The sequence below is a fragment of the Sebastes umbrosus genome, chromosome 7, assembly GCF_015220745.1.
Source record: "Sebastes umbrosus isolate fSebUmb1 chromosome 7, fSebUmb1.pri, whole genome shotgun sequence".
In the NCBI taxonomy this organism is placed as follows: domain Eukaryota; kingdom Metazoa; phylum Chordata; class Actinopteri; order Perciformes; family Sebastidae; genus Sebastes; species Sebastes umbrosus.
Window position 1 is genome coordinate 11,372,566 of NC_051275.1, and position 18,089 is coordinate 11,390,654.

The following is an 18,089-nucleotide window of genomic DNA, read 5'->3' on the forward strand; positions in this document are numbered from 1 at the left end:
GCTGTCAAAGTTAACGCGATAATAACGCGTAAACGCAAATTCGTTTTAACACCACTAATTTCTTTAACGTATTAACGCGATCGATCTTTCGGACGTTATAGTGGGCTCAGTTTTAAAGCTAGTGTGAAGATACTGGCATCATATGAAACTAAAAAATCTAAGGAATAGTTAAATAATGCTCCAAACTTATGCTACATTTTGACGAGGAAAAACTGGCATGGCCATTTTCAAAGAGCTCCCTTGACCTCTGACCTCAAGATATGTGAATGATAATGGGTTCTATCGGTACCCACCAGTCTCCCTTTACAGACATGCCCACTTTATGATAATCACATGCAGTTTGGGGCAAGTCATAGTCAAGTCAGCACACTGACACACTGACAGCTGTTGTTGCCTCTTGGGCTGCAGTTTGCCATGTTATGATTGGAGCATATATTTTATGTTAAATGCAGTACCTGTGAGGGTTTCTGGACAATATTTGTCATTGTTTTGTGTTGTTAATTGATTTCCAACAATAAATATATACATACATTTGCATAAAGCAGCATATTTACCCACTCCCATTGTCAAGTTATTGTTTAAATATGTGCAGTATCCAAACTTGAAAGAGATTGAAACATCCACTGTAAGATTTTAACTGGAATCCACTCAATGACAAACAGCTTTTCCTTTTTCTCTCATTTATTTTGTAGGTTGAGTTGAAGGTTCATTTCACTTTGTAATTATTATCCATTTCATTTAGTGATTAGTCATTAGCCATGAGCCATTAGCCATTAGTCATTAGCCATGAGATTTTCTGGAAGTTTACTTTCAATTGACTTTGTTACCAGAGGATTTTTTATAGCACCTGTGTCTCCAAGGTCAGTCAAATCTTGAAGCGCCTTCTCCACAGCTTGAATCAACTCCACTATTTTCTGTGGCTGGTGACTTCTGACTGCTGGCATTCTTTGTAACTCCTCCACTATTTCAATAGCAATAGCGATTTGATTGCCGTAGCGGTTTTCTAGGACACGAAAGATGTCGCTTGCAGTGTTATAAGTGGTGAGACGAAGGTCTCGTGATTTTGTCATCCAAACTGTCCAGTAATTGAATTTTTTTCACCTCCCTTGAACCGGTCGGCTCCCCCTGCCTCTGGAGTGCTTCCCAGTCCTTTTTCCACCTGTGGAAATCCCGTTTGTCAAACACAAAATGAAAAGCAGAACAAGTCATAACACAAAATATAGATTTGCAAGGTCAAACAAACAACAACCAATCAAGCAAATCAAACCAATAGAAATCAATTACTAGTTCCAAAACTAATAAAAAACTAAATCAGAGTAAAAGTCTCTGTGTGCAAGAACTTGCATGTGTATGTGTGTGTGTTTAGATGCATGTGTGGCAAAAAGTGACACTTTTAGTGTGTTCTTTGCAGAGATATTTCTTGCAGTTGAAGCACAATACGTTTGTCTTTCTGTCCTTACTGCTTGGGCAGACCTGACACCTCTTTCTTTTAGAATCAGGTGGCCTGAGTGGGGTTGTGGCTGTGGCTGTTCTGGTTGGTGTTGAGGCAGGGCTGGCTGAGGAGGATGCTGGCGCGGATGCTCTTTGTGTTGCTGATGGCGTGGACGGAGTGCTAGGTGAGCTCTGCAGCTGTCTGACCAAGGCTGCAGCGTCTGGGTCTCGGGGCACCCGTTCCCTTCGCTCAATGTGTGGCTTGACAAGGGAATTTCCCAGCTCCTCAAGAAACATTCTCCGCTTGCTTTTTTTGGTTGAGTTCCACCCTTGGTGGATGTGGGTCCACAACACAAATGCATTATATGCAGACACATCAAGGATGTTGTAAAACACAACCATTGGCCATCTCCTGGTCATTCGCTGGCAAGTGTAGGTGGCAGTCAGCTTGTCCAGGTTGTCCACTCCTCCTTTGTTTTTGTTATAGTCGAGGATAATTGTGGGCTTTTTGTCACTTCCTGATGACACAGCTGCATCTTTGTGAAGAGTAGACATAAGTATCACATTCCGGGTTTTATTTGGACAATATGAGACAACAGTGGTGGTGTCTGTAAAAGCAAACTTTGAGGAAAGTGGAGCTCTGTCCTTCACCTGCAAGATTTCAGCAGGCAGCTCAGGTTTATTTTTCTTCACTGTGCCCACCATGGTAAGTTTCTTCCTGAGAGGTTCTTGTCCAAGGTCATAGCTGGTAAAGAAATTGTCACAAGTGATATTGTGACCCTGCAGTCCAGTAGTCATATCGAGGACCACACGTTTTCCTTGGTTTTTCTCAGGGATGCCACTCGCAGCTTTGCCTGTGTAAATCTGTAGATTCCAGGCATAGCTGGTTTTTGCATCACAGGCTGCCCAGATTTTTATGCCGTACTTCCCTGGCTTACTGGGTATGTATTGCCGGAAGGGGCATTTTCCTCGGAAAGGGACAAGACGGTCATCCACTGTCACCTCTGGACCTGGGTTGAACATCAGTGGAAGGAGCTGCACCCATCTGTCCCAGACATCCCTGATGGGGGCAAGCTTGTCAGATCTTGCTCTGGTGTCTCTGTTGTCAAATCTGAGGACTCTTGATATCATTTGAAAGGTCTGAAGTGACATTGTTGCCCGGAAAATATTTCTGCCTGTCGATGCGTCCCAGAGACTATCAGTGGCCTCATTGCAGGATCTGTACACTCCAGCAATAAGAAGAACACCAATATAAGCATCCAGGTATTCCTCATCAATGTCTTTCCACATGTCGCCATGGACTTTTTTTCCTTCAAGGTTTGTCATAGCAATGATGACTCTTTTTAGTGACAATGGCATAAATAGCTCAAAACATGTCATATGTGACTCACTGACTCTCGTCACAGCAAACCTTGTGATTCCAGGGGTCATTTTGATGACATTTGCAGCAGCTGCCCTGCCATGTACATCATGAGGTACTGAGCTCCAACAGATCGTACCATTTTTGGACTTGAATCTTTCAGCGGGAGCAGCTTGACCACCGGTGACCTCCTCATCAGACTCATCAGATGTGTCTGTGTCTTCTGGATGATACTCCACATTGTCTTCCTCCTCAGAAACCTGCTCATCCGTATCGCTATGCTGCTCTATGTCCTCTCCCTCATTTTCACCAAAAATATGATCCAGAACTTGTCTCACTGAAAATCTTCTTTTCATTTTTGCATGCTGCAAATTGGAGATGTGCACTCTGCAAGTCACCAACTCTATACTGAATTGACCTCACATGTCTGGACATGCCCGTCTTTGTTTGTTTTGTTTTTGTGCAGGTATACTGGATAACAAGGCAAAATGAGAATCCCCTAAAGCTCACATGATTGGGAGAGGAGCTGGCTGTCAGTGTGTTGGCTGACAGTGCACTTATGATTTCAGTTTTGGCTCTAATTATTGCTAAATAGAGGTTCCTGACAAAGTCAAAAAGCCTTGATGCAATAAACAAATTTATGTGGTTCTTTTATGCATTTAAAACCTAAAACGGGTCGGTGCCGACCCTAACACAAGAGGAAGGTTAATTACTTCCCTCCCTCTGGTTTACTCACTGAGCACTCAGTTTTGCTATTGGACTTATTAATTTACAAATTACTTTCTGATTTATTTATTTTCTATTTTTCTATTTATATTATTTTCTTAATTTCTATTTATTAATATTTATAAATCTTAATTTCCTGAAAATTTCAGTTTGACTTGACACCCATGTTGATAAGAGTATTAAATACTTGACAAATCTCCCTTTAAGGTGATTAAATGTTTATCGATTGACAGCTCTAACAATCACACATTTAATTAAATATTGTGCGCAACTATTTGCCTGTGTGTGTGTGTGTGTGTGAATACTGTATATTTATGTGTGTGTTGACCTCCGTAAATGTATTAATCATTCTTTATCCTCGTATAAATCTGATATGTACGGACAAAAATATCAGAAGCTACACACAGACACATTTGTTAGTTTCATATGTAAATGAATGTTGTGTATGTGTAAGCATTGGGATATACATAATAATATTCTTTAATTATATTGGGTATTTTTGCAGAGTATCATAGTCATTTGAGTTTTAAAATCCTACGTCTTAAACTTGCAGATGAAATGGAAAACTCCTGCCCCTTTTTTCCCCTCCCTGTAAGAAACGGTCTTATCACAGATCCAACTGTGTTAGCCGCTCTGCCATTTCAGCTTATGATTGTGTCTGAGTGCCAAGCTCCTTTGAATGCTTGGGTGTCTTCCAAAAAATCTGAGCTGCGGCATGAAAGTCTGCATTGTTACATCGTCTCCTACTGTTTGCAAGATTCACACATGATAATCTGATGCTGTGCAATATATCTGATTTCTTTCGTCAACAGTACATTTTACTTTTTATATGTAATCAGATGGGATGGAGATCTAATCTGGACACCTCACCCTTTTTCAAACTCATCAAGATAAATTCATCCTAATGCGAGCATGTGAGAATCAGCTGACCTGGCAGGATTTCAGCCTCTGCACCGAATGTTACAAACCCCTCTCAGTGCTGAGAGGTGAAAGGAAAGAGAAAAGTGAGCACCTAATCTGTGTGGAGAATGTGACCCTGCCTTAAACCACCCAGGGGGGCAACTATAGGGCCCCCTTAAACAAAAGAGCACAGTACATAAACTCGCAGCTTTTTCTTGGCATGGTTTCTGTGCACGCAGTATGGAAAGAAAGGTTCATAAAAAAATAATAATAATAAAATAAGCAGGTTAGCGTTAAGTCTCTGAGTTTTTTTAACTCAAATTTTCTCCCTTTGATTAAATATTTCCAGCTGAGATAACAAGAGAATGTGCACACAAAGTGATTTGCGCATAATATTGCCATATTTTATCAGAATATATATCATTTCAGATATCCACAAAGCTTAAAGGAATTGTGGGAAATACACTAATTCACTTTCTTGCAGAGTTACATGAAAAGATTGATACCACTCTTATATAGTTATATCAATCTTCTCATCTACCTCTCGGCTAGAAAACGAATAAGCATATTTCCCAAAATGAAAAACATGTTACTTTTGTTTATTTTATCACTAGATATACACAGAGACACTGTCAGATACATTCATATATAATCACTCGGAAATTTTTATTATAGACGTGCAGAAAACAGTATTACAAAACATGATTCTCACATTACAATCAAATAGGATTTCTGTCCATCTCTGTGATTTTTAAATACTGAACCAGAAAACATTATACTGTAAATATTTTTGATGTAGCAGTGTATCTGATCAACAGGAGCTAGCCTATAGCCAGCTAAATTTTCTTTCAGCATATCCTGTTGCACCACATGGCTCATTGTCTAAAAACAGACCGCGCTGCTTTCCTCCTCTTCTTCCTGTTGAATTGTGCTCTCACTCTCTCAATAGATAACTGAATAGGACTCATGATGGGAGATGCTGAGGTGGTCATGTGGGGCTTTTCAGATCTATGTAGATGGAGCTCTTCGGTGGTGGCTACTTTGGGTGGTGTGGTTGTAAAAGTCATTGATGTTTGTTCAGTTTGTTTAGGGATAGAAACTCCATTGCCGAGAGAAGCAGCCATGGCTTTCTTTCTTGGTTTTCTTTGCTGTCTGATTGTCGGCCTGTGTCGTTTTCTAATGATAGTAGGGGCTGCTGTGATGGTAGTAAAAAGCCTCCATTCATGGTGAGTTTCAGTTTCTTCTGCAGGAGTAGATGCAGTGCTTTTCAGTGCATCGCTCGTCTCCGGAGTCGGAAGTGTTGGAAAAAGTGGGTTTTCACTTGAAAGAGGCAAAACTGTTGGAAAAAGTGGGTTTTCACTTGAAAGAGGCAAAACTGTTTTCCTCCTTCTGCTTCTCAGTCCTTTTGACTTTTGCCTTTTCAGAACACTAAAGGAAGAGCTCAGAGGCGTAACGTGGACAGTCGTCTTCCCTCCGTAAGCGTCCATCCTGTGTGAAACCTGCCGCTCTGTGATGGGCATCGACGGTACGGTGGGAGCCCCGGTGAGAGGCATCGCTTTCAGATTGTCCGCGGAGGAATTTTCATGGGCAGCGGCCACAATGGAAGAAGCCGAGCTGAGTTTCCTCCTTTTTTTCCTCCCCTCTCTGTCTCCTCTCTCCTTTGACCTGTTCCTTTTGACTTTGGAGATTACAATGGGGGTACTGGCAGCGCTGACAGCAAAGCTTTGTTGCTCGGGCTGTGCCATTGGGATTATGGTAATGACGGCGGTGACAGACATGTTGTCTGTTGTGCTCCTTACGACCTCTTCAGTGGAAGGAAGAGGGATTTTCTTGCTCTTCTTTCTCCTCCCCTTTCTGAGCCTTCTGGTGGTTGCTTCATGTGGAATAACAGTTGTCGTGGTTGTTGGCGTAGAAAGAGTGATTTCTTCCGTGGACTCTGCTGGTTTCTTCTGGACCGTTGGAGGTGATGTAATGGAAACGGTCTCCTTATCCATCGCTGGTTCATCTTTCATTACTTCATTAAAGGGCTCTTTCCTGCCGAGCTTATACTCACCGTCACCAACTCTGTTTGTGTTTCTACTTGATTTCTCGTGTTTGTGTGACTCGCTGAGGAAGTTACTTAGAGCGATGACTTCTTCTGCTTTGCCGCCAGAGGGCGAAACCGCAGCGCCCTCCTCTGCTTTCTGCTTCCTCTTCCTCCCCTTTCCTTTTCCTTTTCGCTTTTTGGTGGTTTTCTTCTTCTTCCCCGTGTTCTTCCTCTTCTTCTTCTCTGAGCTTTGCGTCTCTCCTTTATCGGAATCGGCAGCGGAGCTTTGAGAGGTGGAGACGGTAGCGAGGACCTTGATGAAGTCCTCCGCGGCGGTGACGACGTTTCTAAGCGAAGGCTCTTCAGGACCTGACATCGTAGACTGTGTTGTGCTCTCTGGTTTCTCTTCTTCTTCTTCTTCGCTTTTCTTGGACTCTTTCTCTCTGGGAGGAGCCAACGTCAGCTCATCGATGACGGCGATACCGCCAAAGTCGTACGGGACCGCCTCTTCCAGCACAGCAATGGGAAACTTCTCATAACGTTTACACCTACGAGAGAGTGAACGAAGGGGAGGTTTGTGTGTGGGGATTTAAAAAAAAGTAATACAGCTGCAAATCTTCTTAAAACTTTAACACAAGAGATACTTACATGCCATACCAGTGGCGCTCTGCACACTGCTCTTCATAGGCAAACTCAAAGCAAGGCACGCCGATGACGTTGAAGAACGCTTGACCAACCACCCTGGAAGATGTGTCGTTGACTTTCCTCAGGCAATCTTTCAACCTACAAGGAGAAGGAAAATTCAGTCTCATCTCTAGTCGTCTCTTTCAGGAGATGGCAATGCAGTTGGACCTATCAGAGTAGAGTAACTCCATAACAGGACGTATAGGCATATCTGTTGAATTTAACTTGTTGCTATACGATTCCACTCCTGCAGTTGCTCCTGGGATGTAATGCATTTGCAAGGTATCTACCAAGCTGTTCAAAAATGTAGTTTAAAGTTATACAAAATGTTGCATTAATCACTACATTTTTCATAATCAGATGATCATTGAAATATTATATTATTGTCCTTTAGTCTATGGCAACACATTGATCACGTGGTCCTTGTGATACTATTATTCACATTTTAACTCTATATTTTTATTTTGACACACACCTGCCATTATTTTTGTCAAAAGCTGAAGTTTCCTGCCGTTAAAAGAATGGCCATTAACTTTTACAGTAAGATCTTGAATGAGGAAACTCACGACTGCATCATTGTTGAAATAAACTGTGAACTTGTAAGAAAATTAGGCCAATAACAATTGTCAGAATGACTTAAAAGCTGCAACTATCAAAACTGACCATCAACAAAAAAATTGATGGTCAATGCAAAATGTTACTTAATTTTTATGAGTTCCAGAAAACAACATTTGTCAGAAGGCTTAAGCAGCTGTTCGTTGAACTTAATGTCTGAATTTGGCCATATATATTTTCCACAAGTTCTGATATCTGTAATTCATTCTGATACGGTTCTTTATGTTGATTGTGATTGTTAAAACCCCCTGAGGCTGATTCTTTAAAAGGCAATGTTTTTTATTTATTTCTCTATATAAGAATGGATAATGATGTTTTCATTGTTCCACATGCTGTCATACTCTTACTTTTCATATCTTTTCATCGTGGTAGTTGGGACATTTGCTTAAAAAAGCATAACAATGGTCCAATTAACAGTGAATTGAGTTAAATGCTGTAATGTCAATTTTCATATCCACAGTTGACACTCCAACACCCCCGAGGAGTAGGCCAAAGTTAACACTGTACCTTTAGATAATCTCAGGGCCTCACATGTTCAACCTTGTCACCATAAGCATTAAGACAGTGACCCGACAGTTTTGCCTTCTGTGACTGTAAACAACAGATGGCTGAAGTACTTGTTATGTCTTGTGATGCTCTGTTGTCTGTTCGGTGCTGACGTAATGATAATGATTCACTTTCTATCTTTCTCTTCTTTGCACTTGTCTGTGTGTTATGCTTTAGTATGTATAAATACGGACTACTCTTGTGTTCGGGGCTCACTTGTTTCAGTTCACTCAGGTGAATGTGCTCGTGAGTCCATCTGCAGATGCTTTTCTTATTAATATACAGTATGCTTTTTTATTAAATTTACTCGAAAGACAAGTTGTGACCTTGGTTTGTGTCTTGTTTTAACAGAAACTGCCACCACAATGCAAGCTGATGTTTTTTATCTCTATAGAGAGGAGGTGACACTTCAATGTTTACTCACGCATTATCACAGTCACAATGACAGATGGAGTGCCACTTGAAGTTAGTGTGGCCGTAATTGGAGGAGAAGGCGTGGATGACATGAGGGCAGTGGTCATGGGTCCGGCAGCAGCTGTCGGTCTCGGCAAAATTTCCTGCAACAAGGAGGTCACATTTATTATTACTCATTTGCATAATTATCTTAATTTGCTTAAAAAAAGATATTGAAGCAGTGGCGCCGCCCTCCCTGAATCACACACAAAAAAAACATTAATACTACTACTACTAATAATAATAATAATAATAAAAATTATACAAATTGTCAATATTTGTGTGTTTTAAATATGGAACGAACCCAGTAATATGTGTAATTTGATTGTAATGTGTAATTTGATGGTAATGTGATTATATTTTGTATTAATAATCTGAATCTGTGAAGTAACTAAAGTTATCAGATAAATGTAGTGGAGTAAAAGTACAGTATTTCCCTCTGAGATGTAGTTGAGTAGAAGTCAGTGGCGGCTGGTGGAAATATTTCTAGGTAGGGCTGTGCCACATCCAATCAATCTCAGCAAACATCCAGGTATGATTTAATGCAAAAAAAGTGAAGGTATCAAAAACACATTACTACTTTTCAGTTAAATAATCAACAATTATTTTATTCCAACAGGAGCAGTAAATGCTTAGAAAAGCACAACATTATAACATGTACTCAGTGGTGGAAAGTAACTAAGTACATTTACTCAAGTACTGTACTTAATTACAATTTTAAGGTACTTGTACTTTACTTGAGTATTTCCATATTCTGATACTTCTACTCCACTACATCTCAGAGGGAAATATTGTACTTTTTACTCCACTACATTTATCTGATAACTTTAGTTACTTTACAGATTCAGATTATTAATACAAAATATAATCAACGAATAAATGATGTATTATTATAGATTAAACTACCCAGCAGTATATAAAGTCATTCAAATGAGCTCCACCTTTACCAGCTGCAACAATAAAGTGATGAACACATTAATGCATCAATAAGTATAATCCAATAATATACATTATTCTGCATAATGTGTACTTTTATGTTTGGTACTTTAAAGCTGAAGTAGCTGAGATTGGAGCAAATATGATTAAAAAAAGGTTATTTTTATAAAACGGTCGCTATGACAGTAGTAGCTACATGAAACAGGCAACCTGATACAAATCATGTTCCTCTGTGTCCTCCGGACCTGAAGAGTTATATACAACCCACCCAGCTGGCCGTAATGATCAGCCATGTTTCCAGCTCCACACCACAGAGTCCCAGGATAAGTGAAGCCTCTCTTAGATCTTTTTAACACCTGGTCCTGCAGCACAGACTCATCACTGTCACCTCTTGACCTCTCCTTGAACTCTCTGCACGTCGCTCTGGCTTCATCCATGCGCGTAAAGAAGAAGCGCGTCTCCATCTGCCGCGCGTCTCCAACTCTCTGCTCCTTCACTCCCAACCTGCACTGGTGCATGAAGGACTTCACCTGGACGTGGTCCACTGTGACGGAGCAGTCCACCAGCTTCCCGTCCGGGCTGAGGACGGAGCTGACCGCCTCGGCTCCGTCTGACACCTGGTAGAGGAAGAAGCTCTCCCTCACCATGGACACCTTGGCGCAGAAGGTGTTGTTGAGCATGAAGGAGAACATCTCCTCGCTCTCCTTCTCCGCGTCCACCAGAGCGCGACTCAGCAGGTCGCCCTTGATGACGTTTCTGTCCAGGTAAGACAGAAAGACGAAGAAGACCGACCACATGATGGCACTTTCAGCACCATGCGTAACGGAGACAGCTCCTCTCAGCGGTTTTACCGGCTCTCTCCCGAGCAGCCCTCCCACTTTTAAAGGCGAAGCTAAAAGTGGTGTGATTGTTAATACGAGATATACGACCATACGCTGGGAGGAGTCAGGAGAATTAACCTCTTTAGATATCCAGAACCGGATAGTCTCTTTACGCAGAGGGAGTAGATATGACCCGCATGTTATCAATTTGCAGATGATACAACAGTGATACACTGTAAAAAAAATAAATAAAAAAAATTCAAGAAATTTTACATTTTGTCTGTATTTCAAAATGACAGAAAAAAAAATGTAAAAATGACGTTTCATTTGTGATTTATATGAAAATGGTCTTAGATTTACAGTATTTTTTGTAATCACAGGCGTTCCTGAGTCACACACAAAAAACATTACTACACTGTAAAAATAACAAACATTTTTTTTTACAGTTTTTTTCAAGAAATCTTACATTTTTTGTCTGTATTTCAAAATGATTGAAAAAAATGTAGAAATTACATGTTTCATTTGTGATTTATATGAAAATGCTCTTAGATTTACAGTATTTTTTATAATCACAGGCATCCCTGAGTCACACACAAAAAAACATGACCACTGTAATAATGTAACTTCACAAATGAAACATCTAATTTTACATTTTTTTTTCTGTCATTTTGAAATACAGAAAAAACTGTAAAAAAAAAAAGTTTTTTTTTACAGTGTATGTTATCAATTAGCAGATGATACAACAGTGATAGGGCTCATTACTAATAACAATGAGATGGCATACAGGGACGAAGTGAGGAACCTGACCATGTGGTGTCACAACAACAATCTGTCCCTGAATGCGGAGAAAACTAAGGAGCTTACGCTTCAGGAGAATTAAAACTGTTCAATCACCTGGTGATATAAATAACACTCCTGTCAAAATTGTCAACAGCTTCAAGTTCCTACTGCAGGCATCCATATCTCTGACTCCCTCTCCTGGTCCCTGCACATCAGTTGTGCCATAAAAAGGGCACAACAGAGACTTTATTTTTTGAGGTGTTTAAAGAAACATTGTATGTCCACAAAAACCCTCATCAACTTCTACCGGTCCACAATAGAAAGCATCTTAACTGGATGCATACTGGTATGGTTTGGCAACATCACATCATATGACCACAAACTCCTGATGAGGACAGTGAAAACAGCATCTAAAATTATTGGATCACCGTTACCACAGTTACAGGACATTTACACCACTCGCTGCAGGAAGAAAGCACTTTGTATCATGCAGGACACAAGTCATCCAGCATATACTCTTTTCTCTTATCCCCCTTAAGGGAAGCGCCTACAGAGCATCAGAGCTCGGACCTCTCGCCTCAGAGACAGTCTTTACCCTCTGGCAGTCAGACTACTGAACAGTAGCACTAAATGAATGCAGAGCTGTGTATTGTTTTATGGATGTTTTTAGGTTGTTTTATAATTCTATTCTCAGGTATTGTCTTATTTATTGTAGTATTTATCAACTGTACTATTTATAGATTTTAAGGGCTGAGAGAGAACCAGGGTAAAATGCATTTAATTGCATTTCACTGTACACTGTACTTTTAAATACATATGACAAATAAACTTGAAACTTGAAACTTACCTCACTGAATTAAAACCTGCAGAAGGAGAGGAGAGGGTTAATTTGTGGGTGTGTAGAGCCATGATCCTCCAGCACCTTTCACTACACAGAGCAATGACCGCAAGTTACCTCCCAACCCCCTTCAGCTTTGCTCAACCCCCCCACCCAGAAAGTGGAGATTTACTTTGGGAACACGCATGGAGGAGGTTCTAGCTTGTCCCCACTTTCCATGGTAACAGGCATGGGGTGATTGTGCCAACCCAAGAGATTGGACATCTTTCAAATGCCACAAAACAGCCACTGAATTGGTGATGACCTAAATCACAATGTCGGGACAAAACTCTTTCATTGTGGAATGTGGAGAAAGGTTGGCGATGTCACACGCAAAGCCACACTGACTGAAGGGCCTCAGCTGATGGTTGGATTCAGACGAAACTTGAAGTAATGGAGGCATCAGTTGACTGTGTGGTATCATGGTATCCTGAGCATTTACATGGGCTACATATGAGCCGAATTAATCCAACATTAGTGCTTCAAATGGCCTCTTTGTGATGTTGCATTTTTTTTTACCCCCTACTGTTATGTATCACTAAAGACTATTGTTTGTTTATTGGATTTTACCATGTTAATATTTAATAAACTATCTTATCTTTGCTTCTGTATAATTTATAACATTGGTCAAAATATAATTCAGTCAACTACTTCCAATTATGTTTTTTTTTTTTCCTATCACATAGACTGTATATAAAGATGGATGACGCGTCTCCACTTCCTCTCACTGTACAGAAGTGAAGCCAAAATATCCCGGATACGGGAGCTGCCATCTTGAGATTTTGACGTCATTTGGAGCCAGAGTCTGTGCAGTAGTGATCGGGAGGCTGGAGCTGCAGCATCGAGGTCACCCACACGGACCAATCGTGAGCCAAGCACAGCTGCCGCTTGTCAGCAATAGAGACTCATAGCTGTCAATCATGACATCTCACCCCCTTTTTATAGCATCAAATAACTAATTGAAACCAAACTTATAAGAAAAAATTAACACTCAAGCATAAATCAGCGTGATAAGAACTACCTAAAATGACAGAAACCATCTTTGGTAAAAATGGATTTGACGTGCACTTTGACTTTTTAGTTTGGTCCATGTCCCATCCGCTAACATGGAGGAGGCGGGCTTTATGACCTATACTGCAGCCAGCCACCAGGGGGCGATCCAGATGCTTTGGCTTCACTTTTTGGGAGCTGTCATGTCGTCCGTCTTTATATACAGTCTATGGGTTAACATTAAGAAGAAGAACACCTATTCATATTAAATAAAAGTATAAACCTGAATCTTATGTTACATCTCGCTTTTCTAGAAGCTAAGGATCTTAAGTTGAACAGTTGACAGCTGGTATTTTTTAGCTACGGAAGCTGAATTCAAGAATATTCAAGTGGAGAGCCGATTGTGTGAGCTGCATGATATTGGGAGAGTTGGAACCATTTGTTTTGTAGGCTATTATAAAAACTATTAATGATTTAAGAGAGTTAACTTTCCATAAAATGTCTTGACATAATCCTGAAACATTCAGATCATCAAAATTATGAAAGGTTGTTCAAGTTTGATGAGTTTAAATTTGTAAACTCTGTTTCAAACGCCTGTAAAAGGAGGCAAGATGGAGTAGGCTATTTAATTAGTATTCCTTCTGATTTCTCCACTTTTATATAGCTCTTGATTTGTCTGTGACTTCTGGATTTTGTTGTAGACATAAAGGTCTGAAAATTTGATCGTATAAATTACTCAAATTGTGTTTATTTGTGGACTTTTGTTGTATTGTTTGAAAATGTAAATGCAGCATTGCGGATCTGGCCCATTGCATATTTGTAGTGGGCATAGATGTGGGCTTATTCTCACTAAAATCCCATGTGAGTTAAGAAAATGATGCTCAGCAAATTCCTCTGCATCTGTGAACAAGTGACTGTTCCTGAAGAGAAGAAAAGAAAAGAAAACCCTCTTGTCAGGTTGGCTTTCTAATCACCCCAGTGTTATGTCACATGGCTGGTCTTACACGGAGCTCTAGAGGCGGAGATTTAGCCTACTCAAGGCACTGAAATCGGATTGTTGGAAGGCGGAGAGAAATGATGTAAAATCACCCGAGGCAACATTCGACCACATCTTGAGGGAGGGGGGGAAGTTTCTCATGAATGGTCACTGCAGGAGGGATTTGGGACATAAAATGAGGCTGATAATCCTGCTGATAAGATTTAGAGTCCATGTGGAGTCGACTAACAGCGCACAGTGAAACAGAAAGGAGACACTTGATGAAATACGTATTGTATCGATTCCCTCTGGGTAAGGCTCCTCTCAGACAGGCGAGCTGCAGAACAGAGCACCCTGGATGAGTTTAGGAGTCAGTGTCTGACTTGAGGGCACTTTTCTGTGAGCTCAGTGCACCATACTGATGATGTGCATGCAGAGTTTACAGGTGCAAAATGATTCTTGAAAAGTTAAGAGTGAATGCAGTTACATCATCAATATTAATGCTACAGAGCTATTTAAAGATAATATAGTAGTATAGTTAACCCCACCTGCTGGCAACAGAAAAAAGTGTGGTTTTAGTGGTACTGAGTAGGCTAACTTAGAAATGAATATAATTATGGATTAATGCATAAGATTCCTCAGTTGCTGCTGATCATTATACTACAATTTAAGGTGACTGGATTTGATAAAATTGTGTTTTAATTGGCTCCAGAGGCCGTTACATGAGAAAAGCTCCATGCTCACAATGTCAAGTGCCCAAATTGTGGGAAAACAACAATGTGCATGCCCAAAACGGATTGCCTCTTGCCCAGCTGCAATTACAAAGTGCTGTTGTTGTCTTTCGGCCCAGTCACCAGGAAAAAATGTTGCCATTGTACATTTCTGCCAACCACGGATACATTGAATGTCAAAATTTTTGCATTTGACGTAGTGCAACGAGCAACAGTTGTTGAAAGTTATGTGGTATAATCACAAGTATGTGAGAAAATCCTACTAAGCACGGGTGGGAGGGGTCAACACAGGACTTTCACCCAGGAGACTGCTGTTCGTGTCCCACGTGAAACCATAAGTAAATATTGACTTAACGCTTGTTACGTAGAGTTGTAACATAAGAAAGTCCGCTAGGGGCAGTTATTTATTTATGCTAATTAAGTTACGTTGTTACGTTACGTTGTTACGTTACGTTGTTACGTTGCGTTGTTACGTTGCGTTGTCATGTTGCGTTGTTTTATTTGCGTTGTTACGTTGCTCAGGTGCTGACTCATTGTCTCTTTGTCAGAGGTAGTGGGAGTGCTCTCCTGTTTGTGCTCTATCTGTATAGGGCGTGTGTGAATCTGCAGAAGTACCACGTGAACCTGTCTGTGGGATTCACTCACCATTTAGCTTCTTCTCAGAGTCTCTAATAGTGGGTTAGGTCTGTGTGGCCTGCCTTCGCTGGTTCTTTTGTTTCATTAATGTTCTAGTCAGCTGCTCTGCAGCGGTGTTTTAGTTTTAGTCTTTTCAAGATATATTGAGTGTAGGGAGCTTTCTTTTTAGACCTCTTTTCATTTGGTGTTTCCCCTCTCCCTTTAAATCACTTGCAATTTTTCCTTCGGGATTAACTTTTAGATTCCCCTGGTCCGCAACTGCGTCCCTCTCCCCATTCCCCTGACAGTTTTTACGATAAGAATGGATCAAATGATTATGAAATTGGACTTGAAGTGATGAAATCACAGAGAAATGCCACCTGACTCTGCAGTAGCCTTTCAAAGTGTCTTTCAACTCATTGTTTTGGTTTGACGGCCTGCAACTTTACTGTTTTGATTTAGTCTCACCGCTCTCATCTGTTCATTTTTGGCGTCGGCAGGCAGTTTTTCCAGCATGAAAAGCACTAAAAACCTACTGTGCACTACCTGCTCAGCACCAAATGGCAGACAGACAACATTAGCAGCTAGCTGGTGGACATATTGGAGCCATTAGCACCAAAAACAGAGCTGAAAGAGAGTCAATATTGGACATACATTCATCATGTGGACACAAACAAGACTCCAAATGAATGATAATGTTGCTCTGTAACCGCTGCATGTGTAAATAAGCTACTGTTTGCTAGTTTGTCACATAAACTTAAAAGGTCATAAAGTCAGTGTTGTGTTTACAGCTTGTTTATGCTGCCACCCGGTGGCCAAAACAGTTGTTACTGCAGGTTTAAGCATTTCTCTGTAAGATAAATCCATCAGCATGAGCTCATACAGATACATGTTATATTTAAATCAGATGTATTATCTTGTAAATCTTGTAAGTGTGACAACAATGTTTAAACAAAAGTGCAAGAGAAAGCATGCCAGCATTCCAGTGTTACATTTACTGTAAGTTCATTTGGTTCACGACACACATGAGACAAAAACCGTGGGAAAGTACAGTCACTGTTGAACACTCTGTCTTTAGCTCAGCTTGAACTCTGTTGTACGAAACTGAGATGAAATTTCAGATCAGTTTATTTAATAACTGTAATAACCTTTCCAGTCTGAGAACTGGGAAATGTACTGTGGATACAGTAAGATAATGGGATTTTGGCGCTCCAGCTGTGAACATAATCACAAGCTGAGTGTATTTAGACATCGATCCTCTGGTGATTCACCCGAAACAGCTCCAAGCAGCATTTACAATAACAACCTGAGGCATGCATGAAGGGCAATATTAAAATTTTAAGAGGATCATTAGTCAGAATTTGTGTGACTCCGGAGGTGGATTTGTTTTTGGTGCACAATATGCACCTAATAAAAAATAAGTGACACATTCTTGCATCGTTTCATCACCTGAGAGTTTTATTGACAGAAATCCAAATATTTGGGATGAAAGTACTGCCAACACTAAGCACAGATGTGAAAATGTATTTTCTATAACAGTGGTTCTCAAACTTTTTTCACCAAGTACCACCTCAGAAAATATTTGGCTCTCCAAGTACCACCATTATGACCGATGTTAAAATACAGTAGCGTAGGCCTACCCTATTCAGCAATGCACAGTTCACACAGGAGGCAAATTTATTCCTAATAAGAATATTACTTATTGTTGACTTTTGTCAAAGGGGGAGCACTAGAACTGGCACTGAAACTCTTCCACACAACTCTCATACTACGCAACGGGCAGCCTCTCACACTAGGCCTGCACCATATGAGGAACATCTGCCATGTGCAATAACACTGTTCAATATTGCGATGACGATATGACTTGCGATAAATAAACAAATATTGAAGTGTGTATATTAGCTTTCATCATGTTTATGCTTGTTGAACAGTGTAATGATAACGTGTATTGGCTTTACAGTTGCAAAGTTTTATTGAACTTACAGTAACGAGTAGTTGTATCTGTCTCCAACGCGGCCTCTCTGATCAGCTGTTCACAGACTGACTAACTGACTGAGAGCTCCGGCAGCGCAGCAGAGGAGATGCTGCAGCGTTAACCATCCCTAAATATAATGAGTTTTCTTATTCGTCGCGTTTCAGACAGGCTGAAAGGCTTGAGTCTTGGGGCGTGTCGACACCTGTCTGGGGTGAGGCTCGAAACCCTCTATGAGGATGTCTTCCACTGCCAGTGCTTTCTCTAGAGCTGCTTCCAGGGTCTGAGGGTCAGCCAGCTGGACCTGTTGCTGTAATGGGAGGGGTAGAAGGCCATGAATGAATGCCTCCTTGGTTAGCACCAAGCGTGTTGCATCATCAAAATCAGGGAATCCTCTTTGGGCGAGGTAGCGCAGCTCTGCCGCAAACACTCCCAGCTTTTCTCCAGGTGCCCGCACTCGTTCGTTGAACCTCTGCCGCATCACAACTGCGGGGGTGGTGTTCCCAAAGCGTCTCTCCAGGGCCCTACATATAGCTTGTGGGTTCTCCAGGTCGGCCGCAGTCACATCCAGCAGTACTTTCCTAGCCTCACCCTCCAATGCCGAGATTAAATGGACAGCTCTCTTTTCAGGGGACCAGCCATTGGCTGTT

At 40.9% G+C, this 18,089-nt stretch overlaps 2 protein-coding genes across 2 annotated transcripts; both read right to left on the bottom strand.

Moving 5' to 3' along the window:
* Positions 1-1,152: 1,152 nt before the first annotated feature.
* LOC119491925 (piggyBac transposable element-derived protein 4-like) lies at positions 1,153-3,360 on the bottom strand. Its single transcript, XM_037776194.1, has one exon. The coding sequence runs from the start codon at positions 3,145-3,147 to the stop codon at positions 1,363-1,365; it is 1,785 nt and encodes a 594-aa protein (XP_037632122.1). The 5' UTR covers positions 3,148-3,360; the 3' UTR covers positions 1,153-1,362.
* A 1,687-nt stretch (positions 3,361-5,047) lies between these two features.
* On the bottom strand, positions 5,048-10,619 carry proca1 (protein interacting with cyclin A1). Its single transcript, XM_037774353.1, has 4 exons — positions 9,946-10,619; positions 8,713-8,845; positions 7,092-7,226; positions 5,048-6,991 (listed from the first exon to the last, which is right to left on the bottom strand). The coding sequence occupies exons 1-4, from the start codon at positions 10,607-10,609 to the stop codon at positions 5,293-5,295; spliced, it is 2,631 nt and encodes an 876-aa protein (XP_037630281.1). The 5' UTR covers positions 10,610-10,619; the 3' UTR covers positions 5,048-5,292.
* Between the last annotated feature and the right edge of the window lie 7,470 nt (positions 10,620-18,089).

Excerpts from the sequence above, each read along its gene's own strand:
- LOC119491925 (XM_037776194.1), bottom strand. The coding sequence starts at position 3,147 with ATGAAAAGAAGATTTTCAGTGAGACAAGTTCTGGATCATATTTTTGGT.
- proca1 (XM_037774353.1), bottom strand. The coding sequence starts at position 10,609 with ATGGTCGTATATCTCGTATTAACAATCACACCACTTTTAGCTTCGCCT. Across the intron at positions 8,846-9,945 it reads TGATCATTACGGCCAGCTGG|GAAATTTTGCCGAGACCGAC; the intron begins GTGGGTTGTATA and ends TCCTTGTTGCAG. Across the intron at positions 6,992-7,091 it reads GAGCGCCACTGGTATGGCAT|GTGTAAACGTTATGAGAAGT; the intron begins GTAAGTATCTCT and ends ACTCTCTCGTAG.